The following is a 22,220-nucleotide window of genomic DNA, read 5'->3' as shown; positions in this document are numbered from 1 at the left end:
ACCTACAGGAGGACCTAATTAAGAACTGCATGAGAGAATAAGGATTTTTAGTGCAAATAATGCTAGCCAAACAGGAACTACTGTTTAGAAGAGATGCTTTCTTGGGACCAATGGGGACATGGGTAGAGAGTATTAAAGTAGCTTGTAGCAGTGCATAGTTGAGCTTGGTGCAGCATTTCTCACCTACTCCTGGAGTCTGTGTCGGTGACTCTGAGCCATCTCAACCCAACCCCCAAGGGCAGGTAGGGTCAGGTGGAGAGCTGTCCAGGGCACAGGCAACATGCTTCAAGTTAGTTTTTGTTTTTTCACAAAAGTCAAGAAGAATGAGCACTGCACAGTTCATACCTATCAGTGGAATGTCTGAAGTGTTACACAGCTATGAAAAGAATACCCAAGTATATATATGAATAGAGAAACCCTGGAACCTTTACTTTGATAGTCTGCTCCATGTGTCTTTGTTGATGTACACTATACCTATGAAAGTATCCTAGAGACATAGACCAAGTTCACTGAAAAACAATTATAAGGTCCTAAAACTTTATGGTCTTTGAAATCATTCAAAGAGCAGAAAACCTTCAGCCAGAAGAGCTTCACTCCATTTTCTCATTTCCCATGTGTACGCATATGCAAAAAGTATACAAACAAAAGAAAAACAAATTCATTTATAGGAAAATAAAAGCTTTACTTTCATTAGTTACAAGTTCAATTAATGATATATTTTGAATAAGACAGTGGACAAACTTAACAACAATAGTTAAATGATGTCACTCTTAAGAAACGTTTTGTGTATTTTTTTTTACTTTTGGTGCTGCTGAACATTGAACTTAGGGCCTCACATGCATGACACAAGTGTTTCTTTTCTAGCTACATACACAGCCCCTAAAATTTCTTTGAGATAAGTTCCATTCTAATAATGTTTTTCACTTTAATTTTAAAAGTAAGAAAAATTATTATTTCCTAATATGAAACCTGTTGTTACTCAAAGAAGTTCACTAAGTCTTCTGCAGTTTATTTGACAAACACCACATCCCTAATAGCCTACTGTTCTTATTTCACAAAAAGTGCAGTATCCTAATTTTGTGGCAGTTTCTGTATCCAATGATCAGATGGTAGATCATTTCTTTCCAACTTAATTGCTTTTACCCCACAGAATGCTCCATCATATACAATAAACGATAAATTTATGCTGTAATTTTACAATATCTTGTCCCTTTCAGATGACAAATGATATGGATAGATCTTTTAACTTGACACAAACTAGAGTTTCCTGAGAAGAGAGACCCTTCACATTCATCAGGTTGGACTCTGGCCATTTCTGTCAAGTATTTTCTTTATTAATTACTGATATATGAGGACATAGACCACTTTGGGCAGTGCCACCCCTTGGAACATGGTCCTAGGTTGTATGAAGGAAGCTAAGCCAAGAAAAGCAATTCACCAGGTATCATTTCTCCATTTTCTTCCTTAGTCCCTGCTTCCAGGTTCCTAGTCTAGCCTTTATCCTGGCTTCTCTTGATCAATTATAACCTATAAGATGAAATAAACCACTTTCTCACCAAGTTAGCTTTAGTCATGGCATTTAATACAGAATCTAAACACAAATTAGGAACATATCTTAGCCAATACTTAATTCAAAAGGTGGAATGGAGTCATTCTCAAAAACCAGACATACATGACCCTTTTCTATTAATGTGACTTTTTACCCTATTTTTCCCAAAGGCTGCAATAAAAGGCCCCTGAGGCAGGTATTGTATCATCAGAAAGTTTCAGATAACAATTACAAATGGCAAAGCAGATTTTTCAAGGAACCATAAATAAATGAGTACACGAATATTAAAGGCAAGTATCAACCATCTTCAACCTTTCAAATATATCACGTTTTAGCTATTTTGACTTTTAATTGTTCAGTAATTATCAATTATTCTGTGGAATGTAACATTGAAGATTAGCCATGAAAAACAAGAGGCTGAATAACTCCTTCTATTCACCTTCCACTGTAAATAGTCATTAAGTAACATCCTCAATAAGTGCCAATTGGATTATTTCATCAACAATGTGCATTTTTGGGTTTATAGAGGTGGAAATCATATCCTGAAGCATCTTCTCTACATGTATGAAATGTCTTCTTAATATGTTATATGTCTACAAAAGCTTGATATATTTTTAAATTTAGGTCAAGTTCTTCCTACATATGCCAAGCAGACAATGCTCCCACAACACCCTGAAAAGGGTGGTTGTACATGCATACCACTACATCTAGTGACATATTTGAACTCATGATGGGTGTTTATCGTCAACACAATACTAACATTTTATTAGGATTGTATTCCTGGATATTATGCAAGAAGTGAATTATGCCCAAAGACCTTGCTATATTCACATATGCTTCTGTCCAACATGAAGTCTCTGATGACTTGTAAGGTTGGAACTTCGACTAAAGACTTTGCCACACTCACTACATGTGTAAGGTTTTTCTCCAGTATGGATTGCCTGATGGGTAGTCAAGCTTGAACGCACACTAAAGGCTTTATCACACTTATTACACTGGTAAGGTTTTTCTCCAGTATGAGTCCTCCGGTGACTAGCTAGGTGTGAATTTTGCGTGAAGACTTTACCACATTCATTACACTTATAAGGTTTTTCTCCAGTATGGATTGCCTGATGAGTAGTCAAACTTGAGTACACACTGAAGGCTTTGCCACACTCATTACATTTGTAAGGTTTCTCTCCTGTATGGGTTCTTTGATGATTTGCAAGATGTGAATTTTGAGTAAAGACCTTGCCACATTGCATACATTTATAGGGTTTTTGTCCAGTATGGATTACTTGATGGGTATTTAGGTTGGAATGTGAATTAAAGGCTTTTCCACACTCATTGCATCTGTAAGGTTTCTCTCCAGTGTGAATTCTTTGATGGATTGAAAGGCTTGAAGTCTGACTGAAGACCTTGCCACATTCAGTACATTTATAAGGCTTTTCTCCAGTATGGATTACTTGATGGGCAATCAGGCTAGAACGCACACTAAAAGCTTTGCCACATTCACTGCATTTGTAAGGCTTCTCTCCAGTGTGAACTCTCCAATGTCTTGCAAGATTTGAAGTTTGGCTGAAGAGTTTGCCACATTCTTCACACTTGTAAGGCTTTTCCCCACTGTGAACTCCACGGTGACTAGCTAGGTGTGAATTTTGAGTGAAGACCTTGCCACATTCATTACACTTGTAAGGTTTTTCTCCTGTATGGATTGCCTGATGGGTAGTGAGGCTAGAGTATACACTAAAGGCTTTGCCACACTCATTACACTTGTAAGGTTTCTCTCCAGTATGTATTCTCCAATGATTTGCAAGGTGTGAATTCTGAGTAAAGACCTTGCCACACTCTGAACATTTGTAGGGTTTTTCTCCAGTATGGATTGCCTGATGGGTATTTAGGTTTGAATGTGAACTGAATACTTTCCCACACTCATTGCACCTGTAAGGTTTCTCTCCAGTGTGAGTTCTACGATGAATTGTGAGGCTTGAGGTTTGACTGAAGACCTTGCCACACTCATTACATTTATAAGGTTTATCTCCAGTATGGATTACCTGATGGTGAGTTAGGTTTGAACGAACACTAAAGGCTTTGCCACAATGATTGCACTTGAATGGTTTCTCACCAGTATGGATTCTTCGATGACTCTTAAGGTGTGAATTCTGACTGAACACCTTGCCACATTCATTACATTTGTAAGGTTTCGCTCCAGTATGATGCCTCTCATGTACCAAAAGATAAGAACGTCGAAAAAAAGCCTTACCACACTCAAGACACTTGTAAAGTTTTTCTCCAGTATGAATCTGCCGATGATATGCTAAAGAAGAAGTATAACTGAAGACTTTGTCACACTCTTTACATTGATAAGGTTTCCCCTTAATGGTGGCTTTCTGTCCTTTTATACGTAGTGAAGAATAAACATCATATTCATGAACAACAGGTGCTTTGTCACCACTAGCAAGAATTTTGTCAGATGACAAAATTGAAGAACCACTGCTGATGGACTTAGCTTCATTACCATTAATATTTTCTGCAGATGGAAAGGGGTGCAGTTCAGACAGATGTAAAGTAAAGCCTAACAGATGCTGATTTTTCCTAAGGTTTCTTCCTGTCTCCTTTCCACTATCTTGATCTCTTCTACAAATGGGTTTATAATTCCTTTCATGCTCTTTCCACTGAAACTCAAAATTCTGAATGTTCTGCTGGATTTCTCTGAAGGAAAACTCTTCAATGCCATTGCTTTTATATCTTTCTGCCACCTTTGTCTGGACTATTTCCCCTGAATCTCTACTCCCTTTAATTATATATTCAGGAGAGTTAACTAGAAGATATAACAGTTTTCTGATTAAGTATAGACAAGATATTGTACAATAAAAATATTTACAGCAAAAATAAATTTTACTGAGTTCATTTATTAAAATTTTGAAACCTAAAAGCCAATTTAATTATCACAAAACAGTGATTTCATAATTATGTACGGGTAATTGTATATAATTTTAATCACTAGAAGAAAGGACTCATTTCAAATAACTTATGACCAAATTATTCATATTAAGATATATAATCCAAGAAAAGATCATTTTTCCATCACATCATAAATGTATATATTATTGACCAAAAGTATATGGCTGCATCACAAGTGAATGGAAAAAAAGTGATATTAACAGTATATTCTGCATAAATGTATATAAAATACCATAGAATATGATAATAGAATTTAATAATAGATACTTTATATAATCAGTTAAATTGCAATTTTGAAATACAAAACAATAGCAAAAAGACATGAAAAAACTCACAAAAACTGTATTAGCAAAAACAAGAACCTCTTAAAAACTTACCTAGACCAACTCATGAAAGGCATTTTTAACATGAACCAACAGTACAAATCTGTTATACTGCACAGAACACACAAAAATCAGGCACCTGTAGGTCCTAATAAATATTACAAAACAACTCTAGAATTCCATGATAAAGCAATCAGGCAAATAATACATACATACATACATATATATATATATATATATATATATCATAAATTGCTAAATGTAGGAGCTAGAGAGATGGCTGAGGCATTAAGAACATGTACCACCCTTGCAGAACAGCTGAGTTCTGTTCCCAGCACCCACACTGGACAACTCACAATTGCCTGTACATCACCTACTCCAGGTTTCCAAAACTTTTATCTGGACTCTGAGAGCATCTGCTCTCACATGTATACACACATATATACAAATTATTAAACAATAAGATACATTGAAAATAAAATTCTGTATGTTGTAAAATGACACACTTTCTTACTAAGGAGAAAACAGGGTTTTCTAAGCAGAAACAGCAAACAATAAAAGGAACATGGCATTCAGCCATTCCACTACTGTGTTTGCATTTGTATGAAATGAAGTCACTCTTAGGAGGACACGACTGACTGCATAACCATAATTATGACAGTAAGGCTCACAGGAGCCTAGATATGGAATCAGTTTCATGTATGCCGGCAAATGAATAAAGAAAATAATGTGATGTCAGTAGAGGCAGCACCAGGTGCATCTCTCAATTTGAGACCAGCCTGGTGTACAGAATGAGTTCCCAGACAGCCGTAGCTGCAGAGAAACCATGTCATGAAAAGCAAAAAACAAATAAAGTGACCAAACAAAACATACAAACAAAAATGGGAAAAAAAAACCCAAGAAAATTATGCATGCACCTACATTTTATGTTATTATTCAGTCACAAAGAATACATGGGATTCTGTCATTCATTAGAGAAACTGACAGAAATATACGGCATTGTGCTAAGCAAATAAACAAAAGAGAAAGGAAAATATAGCATATTTTCTCTTACATGTGGAAACTCTTTTTTAAGTTTGAACAAAGAATTATAAAGAACCAAGTCTATAAGGGAAGGGGAAGGAGAATAAGAGGATATAGTAAAACAAAAATTGGAGAGTGAACATGATCAAGGCAATAAAATACACATGTATGGAATGATGTATCTCACTAATTTAAACAAGTAATATGTTAATGATTATATTAAAGTCATTCTATATATACATATATATGTACATGTATATAACAAAATGATTTAAGACAGAAACATGATATTTCAGTGTGTGTATGTGTGTGTGTAACAAAGTGATAACAAGATGGAAACATATGATCATACCCACCATTTAAAAATGCACTTATTGACCCTGTTGTTTCATTAAAACTCTGGTCTCACTGACCACTAACTGATTAATATCCTCTATACCTGCTGACTATCTTTCTGTTCCCCTGCTTCTAGGTGAATTGAGTTAAATTTTATATATATAAAACTCATATATATGGGTAGAGAGATACACAAATGGCGTTTACCTATATGTATGTTAACAGATAAATAATGGATACGGAAAATATGTAGATAATATATAATGAAGACTATGATCCCCGAATGAATTCCTCTTATCCACAGAAAAATTGTCAGAACTGGAGTGGGTGTCCAATAAAACAAAACGTGACAGTTAACTGCGGATTTATTTTGTGTATAGATTGTCCAGGCTGATAGACATTGTAATAAGTAGAATGTTTTTTGCAGGACAAAATTCATATAAAACACATACACACACACATACACACACACAAGAGAGGGAGGGAGGAAGGGAGGAAGGGAGGAAGGGAGGGAGGGGGAGAGAGAGAGAGAGAGAGAGAGAGAGAGAGAGACTGCTGGTGATGGACACATGGTCTATTACATAACTTGGTTACTTGTGAATAATGTCACAAGAACAATACAGACATCCCACAGAAACATCATCTTGAGGTTTCAAGATCTACACTCAAAAGCTCAGTTGCTTGATTATACAATAACTCTTATTTTTTTTTTTGATGTCTCTGTAAAAAGGTCTCAATGAATCCTAATCTATATTTTAACCAACACATAATAAGATTCTCCTTTCCCTCACATCCAAACCAAGGCTCAGCTTTTCCAAAGTAGCAATTTTTGCAAGTGAAGGTAATGGCTCATTTGGGTGAAAATTGGTATTTCTGCAATAATAGTATTTTTGTATGCCATTGCTGTTCAGTAAATTTCTATTACGCTGGCCATGGCAATGTACACTTATAATCCATCTACAGAGGAGGCTGAGTGGCCTCTGCAGTGCTCAAAAAAGAATAAATAAAAAGAAGGGAAATACCAACATTTCTAATGGTGAGTGGAAGATGGTAGAATACTATCTCAGCTAGGCCCTGAGCTTAACCTCTTCTACACTGTGCGTGCACATGTTAAGTCCATCCCCATCTTTAAGTGTGCTGTTTTCAAACTGACTTGTTTCAGGCTTCCTGCTTTGGCTTTCTCTGTTGGATATATGATATGCAAATTCTTTCTCCAAACCCAGAGGGAAATACCTGATGGTAAATTAAAAACAAACAAACAAACAAAAAAAAAAAACCAAAAAACCCAAAACCTGGTCATTTAGCACACAGTACCAAAGTTCTTCTCAGTCACTCATGTGAAGTTTTGCAGTAATGAAAATAAGTATGGACGAGGTGTTGTACTGAGACAGATGATCCAGAAAGGATGCTGGTATTGTATCATCCAGCAACTCAGCTTCTGTAGATCTAGAAGACTGATGTGTCTATGGGATGTTTATACAATTCTCAGTGTTGTTCCTAGTAGTTAATTATTTAATTAGCCTTCCTATGCAACCAGTTGACTCTATATGTATTATATTTGTTTTACTTGTTTTTCAGACAAAGAAAGTTCTAATTGCAACAATGTCTATCAGTCTGAAAAGTATGTTATTGAGCAAAATGAACCAAGTAAAGAACTATTATGTGCTGTTTTGCTTGTTAGGCTATTCATTTTTAATTTTGATTTCCTTTGGGACAGGGTCTCACTACATAGCCCTGATTTGTCTGGAATTTAATATGTGCATCAGGCTTTTCTCAAACTTATAAATACCCACCTGCCTCAGATTCTCAAGTCCACAGATTAAGATATGCACTACCATGCCTGGTTTAGCCTGATTATTTCATAACTGATCTCTATTACTAATATAGCATTATATTCAGTATTATTCCTTTTGAGGGTGGCATATCCAGTTAGTATTTTCAACTAGACTCACCTTTTCAAAGTTCTATGTCAGGCAAGCATGGAAGTAATATGTAATGTCATATGTAATATCATCATTTGCCAGACTGAGGCAAAAGAACTGAGATTTTTCATGCCAGCCTGGTTTGAACAGCAATATCTTATAACCCATTCTCCTGCCTACAGTTCTGGAACATATTACACTGGCACAGAGAGTCAAATATTTCATCATGAAGTTTTTAGTAAACACACATAGCACCTTTGTCAAAACTTAATTATCTGTACATAAATGGATATGGTAGCTTACGCACACAATCCTAGCACTTGGAAGGCTGAGGCAGGAGGCTTACTCAGATGTTATGGTCACTCTGGGCTACACAGTGAGTTTCAGATCAGACTGAACAAAAAAGTGAGACACTACCTCAAATACACAAACAAGATTAAAACCAGACAAAATTACCTGGCACCACATGAGGGTGAATGGCTAAATTTTTGTACCTGTAAAGAATAGTGGCAGACTTATTTCTCACTGAGCCCTTGCACTTGCCATTACACAGTGAGGTAGCATCTACTCTGCCCTTTTAGAGCTTACCTGCACTCATAGCTCTGATATATTCCTTTCCATTTGATTTTCTGGTTCTTATTGCCTCACTCTCCACAGTCCAGGGCCCTTTGTATTGTTCCAACTTAGACATAGCATTCAAATTTGGAAGTGTGACTCCTGTTTATAAAAAGATGGTAACATCAGGTACTGAGGATTTTAGAGAAATTCCATACTGTGCTAATGTGAGGAGAGAACATGTTACATACAAATCTGGAAAACTACTTCACAAAATCATCACTGAATGCCTCCTTCTGGGAGCTTAATGGACAGATAACTAGTTACCTACCAAGGACTACTGACTGAAAAGCGTAGGGAAAGAAAGCAAGGATTGAGATACTTTGAACACGTGCCTAGGGGCCATAGCCATGCGTGGTGGCAAATGCTTATAACTCCAGTACTAGGCTCAAAGAAAGTAAATAAATAAAAAATAAAGAACAACCAAAGTTTATAATAAGGGCCTGGGACACAGCCCAGTGGTAGAATGCTTAAGTCTTGGGTTCTATTCCCAGTGTACAACGGGAGGGAAGAAAGAAGGGAGAGAGGAAAGGAGAAAGGTAGAAAAGTTAAATGGCTCCCCAAAGGCACAGAAGGAAAATGTAAAATTACAAAGGAAGCCATCCTTACCCAGGGAGAGCAGGTTGCTGTAATTCTCCAACATGACATCCCTGTGCAAAGCTCTCTGTGCATGGTCTAGGCATTCCCATTCCTCTTGAGAGAACTCTATGGCTACATCACTGAATGACAACTGTCCCTAAAAGGGAACAAACACATTTTACCATGTGGACATTTAGGATCTTTACAAAGAGGTGAGGCAAGGGAAAAACCAAAACCAAAAAGATAAACTAATTTAAAGAGAAAAAAAAAAAAAAACCACCTCCATGCTGTAACATTACAAAATACATGTCTTTGTTTAGTTCTCAGATGTGTAATTCACTTGTCATCTCTGGACTGATAAGAATGGATTCATCTCCTATGATGATGTTGACAGTTGAAATAAGGTTTTGAGGGTCCTGTGTTTTAGGAAGGTTGCTGGGAACCAAGATGGCCAAGGCAGGAATAGGTCTGAACTTTAGGCCTTACTCCCCATCCTCTAGGGAGAGTAGAGGGGCTGAAGTCTTAAGTGAACAGCAATGATGAATGGTATTAAGTAATCATGTGATTGATGGAACCTCTGTAAATCCTCAAAGGACAGAGTTTAAAGTTCTTTCCTTACATTCTGCCATGGTCAAAAGTCCTACAGAGTGGCTTACCCAAGAAGGGGGTAAAAGCCACAGCCTATCTCCTGTACCTCACATTTTGTGTCTTGTCTAACCATTCATCTATAGTCTTTGGAATGTCCTTCACAATAAATGGCGAAAGGTTGGGGTTTTGCTGAGTACTGTGAGCTGCCTTAGAAAATGAAACATAAAACTGAAGAGAGGGAGAGCAGTCTACGGAACTGATGCTTCTAGCTGTCTAGTGTCAGAATGCAACAGAATTAGTTGACACTGTGCTGGGGTTCACTGGAGAATTACTTGCCTGGGATGTGGGGAAAACTTCATATGTGGACTAGCCTAGGCTTTCTGATGAATGAGAGCATACAGGGAGTAACAGACCTTGTTTCTCCTATGTTCCCAAATTAAGATGTAACAGAGGAATATAGCTTCTCTCTAAAATTATTTTCCTTTTCTGTGAGATATTATGGTATGTCACAGTGCATTTCTCATGTTTGTGAATAATAGAAATAGCAAACAAATGAAAGCCAACAGGGTGTGCCCCTTTCATTTACCTCCTGTTCCCATACATTCACTCTGTTCACCCAGGCATTTTTCTATGCCCTTTTGCCCAGTAACTGTAACTAATAATTATCACTTATTTCTTATCCCATTAAAGAAAAAAAGAAAATCCCATAGGCTTATCTCAATTGTACTGGTAGATAAGATGACTGACACACCCTGTTCAGTTTCTAGCTGAGCTATTCCATGGGCAGTGTCTTCAGAGATAAAGTCATGAGGCTTTAAGAAAAACAAAAACAAGAGCAGGTGAGTAGCCTGCCCACCAGTTAACTCTTACTCCCTCGACTTGGTTTCTAAAGGCATATTCTATTATTTCTGCCCTCCTACCTCACTGCTCCCCTTACAGGCCCCTACTGCCATTTCCAGCACATTTCCACAATTCCACACAATCCCACCATGCAGGTTCAGGACACATCAGTCAGAAGAACAGGGGAGTGTCTTGGCTGCCAGATAAACTGTCCTACTCTCTAGATTTGGCTTAGAATACACATTTCAATGCCTGCCTGTTACAGGTTATTTCATTACACTGTGAAGTCCAAGATTATCTTTTTTACTGGCAAAAAAATTCTTTTTTCTAGTTGTGAGGTGGTTCTGCCTTAGCACACACCTTTAATCCCTCTGGCTGGAATACAGACACACCCTTACTACACATTTTTAATTCAAAAAAGTAAAGTTAGCTTTTAGAAGGAATCACCTATGTTTTGAAACTGGTATCTAATTGAGTGGCAGAAAAAGTGACAAATCATCTCCCATGAAAAAAAGAATCAAAAGAAAATTGACTTATGAGAGAGCAATGCAGAGGGGGGAGGGCAGTTTTACCAAAATAGAACAAGCCAGACACAAGTTAAAAGAAGACAAGACAGAGAATTAGGAGACAGAAGATTAGAACATATTGCCAAAGTTTGTATGAGGACAAGCAGAATAAATAAGGAGAAGTAGATAGAAGGTAAATCAAATCACTAAGCTTGAAGAGGAGTTTGAGTCAGAACAGCCAGAGTTCAGAAAGAAGTAGGAAGGGCTGAGCTGATTCAGCAGTAATTGTGAGATGCTAAAAACAATCTAGAAAGTAAGCCTCAGTTGACAATTACATCAGGTGAATAGAAGGTACTATTACACCTCCCCCTTCCCACTTCATCACCTTCCCTCCTGAACCAAAGGCCAAGCTAGTCATTCAAAGTCTAGCCACTAACCTAGTCAAAGGCTCTTTAGTTGATCAAAGGCCAAGTTGGGCAGACAGAAATTCAGGCCATAAGGAACATAAGACCAAACAGAAAACAGAAACCAAAGAATACCACATCCAACAAATACAACCTCAAAAATAAGCATCTAGACCTATAATCAAATCCAGATGCATAAATTCCAGTGTAAAAATATAAGCAATAACAGCCAGGGAGATACAGTATCTCTGGAGCCCAGCTACCCTATGAAAGCAAGACTGAATATATTTCAATGCAGCTGAACCTCAAGAAACCAACCTTAAAACTAACATTATAGAGATAGTAGATGTCCTTAAACAAGAAATCTCTTAAAGAAACTGAGGAAGAGACAAACAAAACATTGGAGGAAATCAATAAATTCCTTAAAGACTGCCAAGGAAACAAACAAGCAGATGAAGAAAACTGGTCATGACCTAAAAATTGAAATAGAAGCAATAAAGACAACAAAAATGGAGGGAATTCTAGAAATATGGTGTAGAAACATTTACTCTCAATTCAGCGTTTCTACCCTGCCTTTGACCTTCCCAGATAAAAGATATACACAACCTTTATATTTGTAATCAGCCTTAGTCAGCACAAGAGCTGAGCAGATATCTATATTCTATGCTATTTTGTCTATTTTCCACCCAATAATCCCATTATATAATTTGCCATGCCAATGCACATGGCCATTATTTTAAGATTCTTACCCCAACAAGGGCTTCTCCTCTCTTCATTGTCTTTCTTTCTTTTCTTTTCTTCTTCTTTTTTTTTTTTCTCCTTTTTTCACCTTGTGGTTCTCCTCCAACCCTAAGCCTAAGCATCCTAAATCCCACCTATGTCTACTGGCTATCAGCCTATTTATTCACCAATAAAGGATAACTTGGGGAACAAGGTCACATAGCATCACTTGGTCTTTTTGTAGTTTCTAGAAGTGACTAGAAGTTAGCATAGCAAAGGTCAAACCTCAAGAGAAATGCTCGAAAATCTAGGTAAGTGAACAGGAACTGCAGATACAAACATCAGCAATAGACTACTGGAGATGGAAGAAAGACTCTCAGGGGTTGAAGCTACTGAGAAGTAATAGATTCATTGATCAAAGAAAATGTTAAATCTACTAAATTTGTGATACAAAACATGCAGGAAATTTGGAACACTATGAAAAAAACCAAACCAGCCGGGTGGTGGTGGTGCAAGCCTTTAATCCCAGCACTTAGGAGGCAGAGGCAGGCAGATTTCTGAGTTCAAGGCCAGCCTGGTCTACAGAGTGAGTTCCAGGACAACCAGGGCTATATAGAGAAACCCTGTCTCGAAAAAAAAAAACAAAAAAGAAAAAGAAAAAAAAAAGAAAAAAAAAAAAAAGTAGGGGAGTGCCTGGGCCAGGAAGCAGGAGTCAGTGGGTTAGAAAGCAGGGGATTTGGGGAGGGGAAGCTAGGAAAGAGTAACATTTGAAATGGAAATAAAGAAAATATCTAACTTAAAAAAAAGAAACCTTACTAAAACATAAATCACACACTGAACCTCAGCTATTAATAGTGGGAGACTTCAGTATCCGACTCACCAATGGATAGGTAATCCAGACAAAAATTAAACAGAAAGCAGACATTATGAATTTAATGAACCTTATATATATATACAGAAAATTTCACCAAAATACAAAAGAATATAGCTTCTCAGCAACTCATGGAATATTCTCAAAAACTGGCCACATACTGGGTCACAAAGCAACCTGGCCCAACTGAGTAAAACGAAAATAACCCCTTCTAGCTTCCTTGACCACCGTGGAGTAAAGCTGCATTTAAACACAACAGCAAGCCTACAAACTCATGGACACTGAACAACTCCCTACTGAACGAATTCAGTGTCAGGAGAAATAAAGACAGTAAAGACTTCCTAGAATCCAATGAAAATGAATGAACAACACACTGAAGCCTTTGTTATAGAAGGAAGTGGTGATAAGAGTTACATTCACAGCACTATATGCCTTCATTAAGAAAGTAGAAATATACTACACTTGATCTTAGCCAGAAGGCATGAAGGCTCGATGCCCGGGTGTAGGGGAATTCGAGGGCGGGGAGGCGGGAGTGGGTGGGTGCGTGGAGGCACACCCTCATAGAAGCAGGAGGAGGGGGGATGGGATAGGGGGGGTTCTGGAGGGCAAATCGGGAAAGGGGATAACATGTGAACTGTAAATAAATAAAATATCCAATTAAAAAAATGAAAGAAAGAAAGAAGGAAGGAAGGAAGGAAGGAAGGAAGGAAGGAAGGAAGGAAGGAGAGAGAGAGAGAGAGAGAGAGAGAGAAGAAAGAGCACACTAGTGACTTATCAGGACACCTAAAAGCTCTAGAATAAAAAGGAGTACATGGCAGGAAATAATCAAACTCAGGACTGAAATCAATAAAATAGAACTAAAAAGAAAAATGGAAAGGATAAATGAACAAACAGTTGGTTCTTTGATAAAATCAGCAAAATTGACAGACCATGATCCAAACTCACTAAAGGACAGAGATAATATCCAAATTCACAAAACCAGAAATAAAAAGCAGGGCATAACAATACTAAGGAAATGCAAAGAATAATTAGATCATAGTGAAAAACATGTACTCCACAAAATTGGAAAAATCTAAAAGCAAGGGACTATTTTCTCAACAGAATCTACATATAAAACTTCAACTCAAACAAACAATTTAAATAGAGGTATAAACACTAAGCAAATAGAAGCAGTCCTTAAAAGTCTCCCAACCAAGAAAAGCACAGGGCCAGAGAGGTTCAGGACAAAATTTAAATCAGATATTCAAAGAAGACCTAATACCAATTGTCTTAGTCAGGATTTCTATTCCTGCACAAACATCATGACCAAGAAGCAGTTGGGGAGGAAAGGGTTTATTCAGCTTACACTTCCACACTGCTGTTCATCACTGAAGGAAGTCAAGACTGGAACTTAAGCAGGTCAGAAAGCAGGGGCTGATGCAGAGGCCATGGAGAGATGTTCTTTACTGGCTTGCTTCCTCTGGCTTGCTCAGCCTGCTCTCTTATAGAACCAAGACTACCAGCCCAGAGATGGCCCCACCCACAAGGGGCCCTCCCCCTTGATCACTAATTGAGAAAATGACTTACAGATGGATCTCAAAATAATAATAATAATAATAATAATAATAATAATAATAGGCGTGGTGGCGCACGCCTTTAATCCCAGCACTTGTGAGGCAGAGGCAGGCGGATTTCTGAGTTCGAGGCCAGTCTGGGCTACAGAGAAACCCTGTCTCAACGAGGAGGAGGAGAAGGAGGAGGAGGAGGAGGAAGAAGAAAGAAGAAAGAAGAAGTAGCCCTCCTATATACAAATAAAAAACTGAGAAAAATATCATGTGAAAAAAAAACATTCAAAATAAAATATCTTGGAGTAACTCTAACTAAGCAAATAAAAGACCTGTATGATAAAAACTTCAATTCTTTGGAGGATAAAATAGAAGAAGCTATCAGAAGATGAAACAATCTTTCATGTTATAATCTGTAGCAATCTAGTGGTGCTATGTGAGTAACTACTCATCAGAACCCATATTCTACCACAAGATGAGTTCATAGTGATGAAAGCCTCACTCACTGAAGACTGTGGAAGAGCGATGTATATTAATTTATAGAATATTTCTACAAACAGTGAAGAGATGGGGATAGTAACTCACAGACCTCTTGAAATTGAGGCAAAAGCTTTTACTATGAAGTCAAGGACAGCCTGAACTATACAGGGGTCCATGGAACAGAGTTAAAGGCTGTCGTAAAGGAAATAAGGAAGCTAGTCCTTTTTTTCTCTAAAAGAAAAACAGGCAAAATAAATTTTTAAAAAATAAATTTTTAATAAAATCTTTAATATTTTAATATTTTTTTTAAATTTTAATAAAATTTTTAAAATTAAAATTTTAATAAAATTTTTAAAAATTGCATGACCGCTTGCCAGAACTGCAGCTATGGTTTATTGCTATGTGAGAAACTGGAAGTCTAAGCAACAAAGAAAATGATGAGTTTCACTGCCTAGAACTCAGGACCGCTTCCAGATTTACGATGGAAGAGTCATGTTAGAACACACACTCAAATTTTTATTCCTTCTTCTTCTTTTTAAATAATATTTCCTGTGTTTTTTTAAAAGATTTATTTATTTTATGTATTCATCATTTCTCTCTTCAGACACACCAGAAGAGGGCATCAGACCCCACTGCAGATGGCTGTGAGCCACCATGTGGTTGCTGGGAATTGAACTCAGGACCTCTGGAAGAGCAATCAGTGCTTTTAACCACTGAACCATCTCTCCAGCCCTCAAAATTTTATTCCTGAATATTCAATATTAATCAAATGAAGGGAAATGTTACTGTATTTTTTTTAATTACAAGGACATGTTCATAGATAGCTGAAAAATATAACTGCTTTTACCCCAAATGCCAGCTTCACAAGCGTCCCATGGGAACAGCAGGGTCTGCAGGATGAGTTGTTTACAGAAGCCCCTACTGTTGAGCACTCAGCTATAATTCCTATTGACAACTCATTTCCTATTGACAGCATAGGAAGTAAAGTACTTGCCTGGAAAGCATGAGGACTGAAATTTTCATCCCCAGCATTAGGTAAAACTTGAGTGCATCTCATTATGTAAACTCAGTGCTACATGGATGGATACACACAGATCCATGGAGCTTAGCCAATTAAGGAACTCCAGATTCCATGAGAGATACTGTATCAAAATAAAAGTGGTAAGTCACTAAGGAAAACGCTTGTTTTAATCTCTGACCTCCAAATATACCTACAGTAGAGACTCGCATGAACATGTACATACTTTACATATACACAGAGATGAAAGCCTCATGTGCATCACTATATCAGCACTCAGGAAGATAGCCTGAGTGCAACAGGAAAACAGTCTCTCTAAAAACAAGGACAAAACAAAACTGAATCTAACTAACCAAACAAGCAAAATACTCTGATATGCTTGCAGACAGGAACATAGCATAACTGTCTCCTGAGAAGCTTCATTCAGCAGTGGAATGGAAACAGAGGCAGAGACCCACAGCCAAACATCAGATGCAGCTGGCAGAGTCTTGGGAAAGAGTGGAAGATAGAACTGAGTGAGCCCAAGGGGACAAGGTCATCACAAGGAGACCTACAAAGACATCTAACCTAGGCCCATGGGGACTCAAAGAGACTGAATCACCAACCAAAGACCATGCAGGGGCTGGCCCTAGGCCCCCTACACATTTGTAGCAGATGTACAGCTTAGTTTTTGTTTGGGTCCCCTAATAATTGGAGCAGGGGCTGTCTCTGACTCTATTGCCTGCCATCAGATTCCTTTCCCGGAGCTGGACTGCCTGGCTGTGCTTCAGTGGGACAGGAGGTGCTTAGCCCTGCTGGGACTTGATGTCCCAGGCCTGAGTGGTACCCAAGTGCAAGAAGAATCCATTTCTCTGAGAAGGGGAGGTGATAATGAGGAAAGGGGATTTGTAAGGGTGGGACAGGGCAGGGGAACCTGGGATTAGGATATAAACTGAATAAATAAGTGTAAATAAATAAATAAATAAATAGGAGAAACAAATATACAAAAGACCCCAAAACTATAGTATCTTGATGATAAAATACAGCACCCTCTATCCCTCATTCCATTTTCTTGTTGTTGAGATGTTCTCTTGGAAATACTGACCATCAACTTTACTATCCGTAACGTACTGAATTAGGCAGAATATGATTTCCCATGAAGGTCTCATTTCCCTTCATAACTCAAAAGAGATCTGTGCTCATTAACATATGACTTCCATGTGTAGTTTCTTTAACCTACATCTAGAGTGCTAACAGTTCACTTGGATATGAACCTAGACAAACCTTCCTGCCCAACGGCATAATGGCTGCTCCTTGGACACTCAAGGGAAGCTTCTCCCATGTTCTATATGACAGGATCATTGCATTATAAAATTTAGTGGGTAAAGGAAATATGAGCAAGAGCAAGTGAACAAGTCTAGCCTATACCCAGTGAAGGTCAGCAGTTTCCATGCCTAACACTTCAGAGAGCAGAGAATCAATGGGGAAGGGGCGTACTTACTGTACCTGAGTGACAGCCATCCCTGGCTTTTTTTTTTATTTCCTCTTTCTTCTCCTTCTCCCAGGTTCTTCCTTGTGCAACATTAATGTTTAGAAGTCAATCCTGAATACCAAAAGCATACAATTAAGTATATCACATGCTTGCAAGGTGATATAGTAAAAACTCTTATTCTGGGAATGAATGAATAAATAATAAAGCCTGGATATTGTGGGATATACATACAATCACATCGTTCAAAGCAGAGGATTGTCAACTGAAAGTCTAGACAACATAGTGATTTTCAGGCCATATGGAACTAACGGAACCGTCTCTCAAAATAGCAAAAGTATAATATCCAGGATACATGCATTCACTTATCATCCCCTTTTGAGACAAGAATCTACTATATAGCCTGGGCAGGCCTTGAATGCATGATCCTGCTGCTTCAGTCTCTGAGAGCTGGGATTACAGGTGCATGGGAACCAGCCCAGCAAGACACCCACTTCCTGTGTCCAGAGCCACAGCCACAGCCACAGCCACAGGCAGGACTTCATTCACCATGTAGAAATAAGGGCATCTGTAGCCCACTATATCAAGAGGATATAGCAACAACAAACTACTGCAGGAGGGACAACAGGTGACTTGGCACTTTTCTCTAAAACTTGATCCCTTCTCAGAAAGATCAGGAATACAAGGAATGCCACTGCACACACTCAGAATGCACACATGTGTACATACAAACACATATAACCAAATAGACAAAATCAATATAAGCAGAACCTTCAGCCAACACTTCAGAAGTGGACAGCTTCCCTACATGACATGTTGAAACGTACAGGAGATTCTTCTGAAAAGGTCACCTGTTCCCTTTGTCTTGTTTCTCATAATGAGCAAACCTAACCAAAGGATTTCCCTGACAATCTGTTGCTGAGTGAGTAGATTAACAGCACTTGTGATAGCAAGTTATATTCAGGACATGGGACTTGGAAGTGAAAGGGTACAGTGGTGAGAAACGGTGGCGTTTGAAGTGAGCAAGATATGAGTTAAATAAATAGCTAGAGCCATGAGTCCCACCATGTGTGAAGAAGAGGCCCTTGGTCCTGGGAAGCTTCTATGCCACAGTATAGGGGAATGCCAGGGACAGGAAGCAGGAGTAGGTGGGTTGGGGAGCAAGGGAAGGGGAGAGGAGATAGGGGATTTTCGGAGGGGAAACTAAGAAAGGGGATAACATTTGAAATGTAAATAAAGAAAATATCTCATAAAAATGTCTATAAAATAATAATAATAAAAAAGATATGAGTTAAAGTACTTAAGTTGGTGCCTGAAGGAGAAAAAACATCACACATTTACTGTGACCGGAGGCAACACATTCTATGCTAAAAGTTAAGTGTTAGGGGGTTAGAAGAATCCCACAGCTCCTCCACACATTACCCCTGTCAAAGAAGGGTGACACTGTCTAAAAAATCTCACATTAGTTCTGGCTGTATAAGGACTATAAAGGATCAGTAAACACCAACAGTATTTATTCATTGAGAAAGTGTCTTAGTTATTTGTCTTAGTATTCCACGCCACCTTTAAAGTCTCCATTTTCCTACCCCAGCTTTCTTCCCACATGCTGGCATTACTGATCTGTGCCACCATGCCTAACACAATACCAGTTAATGCCCATCAGATCAAGTTTTGCAACTCTCTTCCATACCACTAAAATTCAAACAAAAATTAAGGGTTTTTTTATTTCAACAACAAAGACAAGCTCAGTAATAATAACCTTACTATTCCATCAACTTCTGCTTTATCCAGCCTGCCCCTCCCTCATTCTGCACTATCTTATTCACACTTTCTGAAGGGACTTTGCCAGCTCCAGCATGGTGACCATGACTCTGGTAGGCCTTGCCCCTTTCCTCTCTCTGCCTTGCTAAAAACTCTCAGATTACATTCCTAAAGCTACACCCAAAGTCTATTCCTTTATTTGGCCAATTCCTCCTCCTGACACTTACTATGAAGGCCCAGCTATCAAAGCATTGAAGTCTGGCAACCGAAAGGCACCTCTGGCTCACCTAATTAATGTGCCAGCTAAACACCTCGTCCTAATAAGGGGATTCTCATTTTACCTCTATAAGCCGCCATTTGCCTATGGGTCACATCTGTCTCCTCTCTATCTAGAAACAGTCATTTGTCCCACTTCTGGACAAATACTCCTAACCCCTCTCTCTTGCCCCTTTCTGCCCTCTTCTTTGTTCCCTTCCCCTTCTTCCTCTATCTCCTGTCTCTGACCTTTATCCGGGCCTTCTGTACCTCTAAGACAAATAAATCTTTGTGCTGAGAACTTGGTCTGAGAACTTGGTCTTGGAAGTTCTCCCCAGATACTTTCCCTTTCGCTTCCATCGCCTGCTTTTCTTTCTGTCACACATTATGGCAGTTTAGCTGTTCTCTCACCCTCCTCTCCACTCTTGCCAGCATCTCCAGACCCTGCTTTCTTTTTCCTTTCCACCAGGCGCCGCGGCAAGCTGCTCCTCTGCTATTCTGTCACCCGCGGCACTCTCTAGTACCGCATCACCTGGCACTGCCCGCACAAACGATAGTCATGTCTCCTCCCCGACCGCTGAAGCTTTTGAATCCGTGCCCCCGCTCCTTCCTGGCTCCATCCCCTCCCCTGGCTCCGCTGCCATCTCTCTCTCCCACGTTCCTACTTCCTCAGTCTCGCAGCTCTCCGCGTCACCGAGTGGAGCTTTGCACACAAGATGGGGACTCCAGGGCAGAGGTCCGGGTTCTGAGTGCCAGCAACCGGCCTAAAGAATCTGGGAAAACTCACCCAGCTACAAAATTTATGCAGAGCAAAACCGCTTCCGGGTCGCTGCGCAGGAGTGCATTCAGCATTCGCGGTCAGATCCGGGGTAAAATAAGGCGGGACCAGAGAACAAGTGATTGACGCTAACAAGGGGCGGTACCTAGAAAGGAAGCTGCTCTGAGAAGGAAATTTTAGGGCATGCTGGCCACTGCGTGCTAGTGGGACTTGGAACAGGAAACTGTTGCTTGGAGGGGACAGTATTTAAAGAAATGTTTATGGGCTAGAGAGGACCTGAATGCTGAGAATGGCGTGGTGAGGGCTTAGAACTGTTTCGGAAAACAGCGGGGTGGGGGTGGAGGGTCAAACCAAATAATGGACTAGAAGGGAGTGTGGGGATGCATTGGAGAGTAGGATAGTGCTCAAGTACAAGTGGGCATGGGTCTGGCTCTACAAGGGGATTCAGAGTAGGTTGTGTTCTTGGTGCACAGTTCTCAGTCCCTCCTTATTCTCCCACAGGTTCCTAGCTCTAAGGAGCAGGGCTCCTGAGCATTGTCAATCAGTAACCATGCATAGGTAGGAGAGTCGGGGACGATGGTGAATATAAGCAAGCATTGATTTTATTTTTAATTCGAAGAGTTTTATATATAAAAACAATTACCTATTTTAAAAGTTATATTTTCTGTTACAAAAGAGAATTGCATTCACAAAGGTCATGAACGATTGGCATTGAAGATCGATTCTTTTTTTAAGTGCCAACTTTTCTCTTTGTAATAAAAATAACAATTTAAAAATATTTTAAGTGCTTTTTGGCTTGAAAGTTTGAAACAGCATATAAGCTATTTTGGCATTCTCATTGAAAGTTCTTACTGTATCTACTTTAAATAGAAACAAACTCTTGCATACAAGTACATGTGTTCTAAAGGATGTTTGTGACAGCAGTCTGCAGATGTAACTGTCAAAGGTCAGCGGGAATAATTTGAGGAATGGCTAATGAAAAATATTTCTTCTCATTTCCACCATGTAGCATATCTACAGTTCATCAAACATTTCCAAAGGAAGTACACATAGAATTCAACAAACTATCACCAGTATAGAATAATGAGATGCACTGAGTTTCCCTGGTACTTCACCATTGCAAAGTACTTTCAGATACATACTTTTAAATATATAATGAATAGTAATCATTTCACCCTACACTACTGTCTCATGATCCCTACTACTTCCTGCTGAACATTTTAATATATGCATTATGTTAGTAGAAAGTCATTTGCTATTCATCCTATTGAAAGCAGTTGCTCAGAGTCTGGACATCCTCTCTGCAAATGTCCTTCAAAATGCCATGTCCTTGGGCAGGTTGCCCCCCTAAATCTGAAGCAGAGGTAAGAAAAAGAGAAGAGGAAACAAAGATATTTAAAATATGGTATTGCTCTTGAGAACCACTAGAAGGTGAACCATTTCCATAAGGATTCTTTTATCTCATGAATATGTGCCTAGGGTCCTGTACTGGCTGGTTTTGTGTGTCAACTTGACACAAGCTGAAGGTATCACAGAGAAAGGAAACTCCCTTGAGGAAATGCCTCCATGAGATCCTGCTATAAGGCATTTTCTCAATTAGTGAACAAGGGAGGGAGGGCCTATTCTGAGTGGTGCCATCCTTGGACTGGTAGTCTTGGGTTCTATAAGAAAGCAAGCTGAACAATCCAGGAGAAGCA

General features: G+C 38.9%; 1 protein-coding gene across 1 annotated transcript; it reads right to left on the bottom strand.

Annotated features, from left to right (window-relative positions):
- Positions 1-661: 661 nt before the first annotated feature.
- Positions 662-20,578, bottom strand: Zfp160 (zinc finger protein 160). Its single transcript, NM_145483.2, has 5 exons — positions 20,533-20,578; positions 17,747-17,843; positions 9,321-9,447; positions 8,685-8,813; positions 662-4,058 (listed from the first exon to the last, which is right to left on the bottom strand). Exons 2-5 carry the CDS (start codon positions 17,759-17,761, stop codon positions 2,377-2,379), a joined length of 1,953 nt encoding a protein of 650 aa, NP_663458.2. The 5' UTR covers positions 17,762-17,843; positions 20,533-20,578; the 3' UTR covers positions 662-2,376.
- Between the last annotated feature and the right edge of the window lie 1,642 nt (positions 20,579-22,220).

This window comes from Mus musculus, chromosome 17 (genome assembly GCF_000001635.26).
Source record: "Mus musculus strain C57BL/6J chromosome 17, GRCm38.p6 C57BL/6J".
Taxonomy (NCBI): domain Eukaryota; kingdom Metazoa; phylum Chordata; class Mammalia; order Rodentia; family Muridae; genus Mus; species Mus musculus.
The sequence above is the reverse complement of the archived record's forward strand: the minus strand, read 5'-3'. Positions and strand labels throughout refer to the sequence as shown.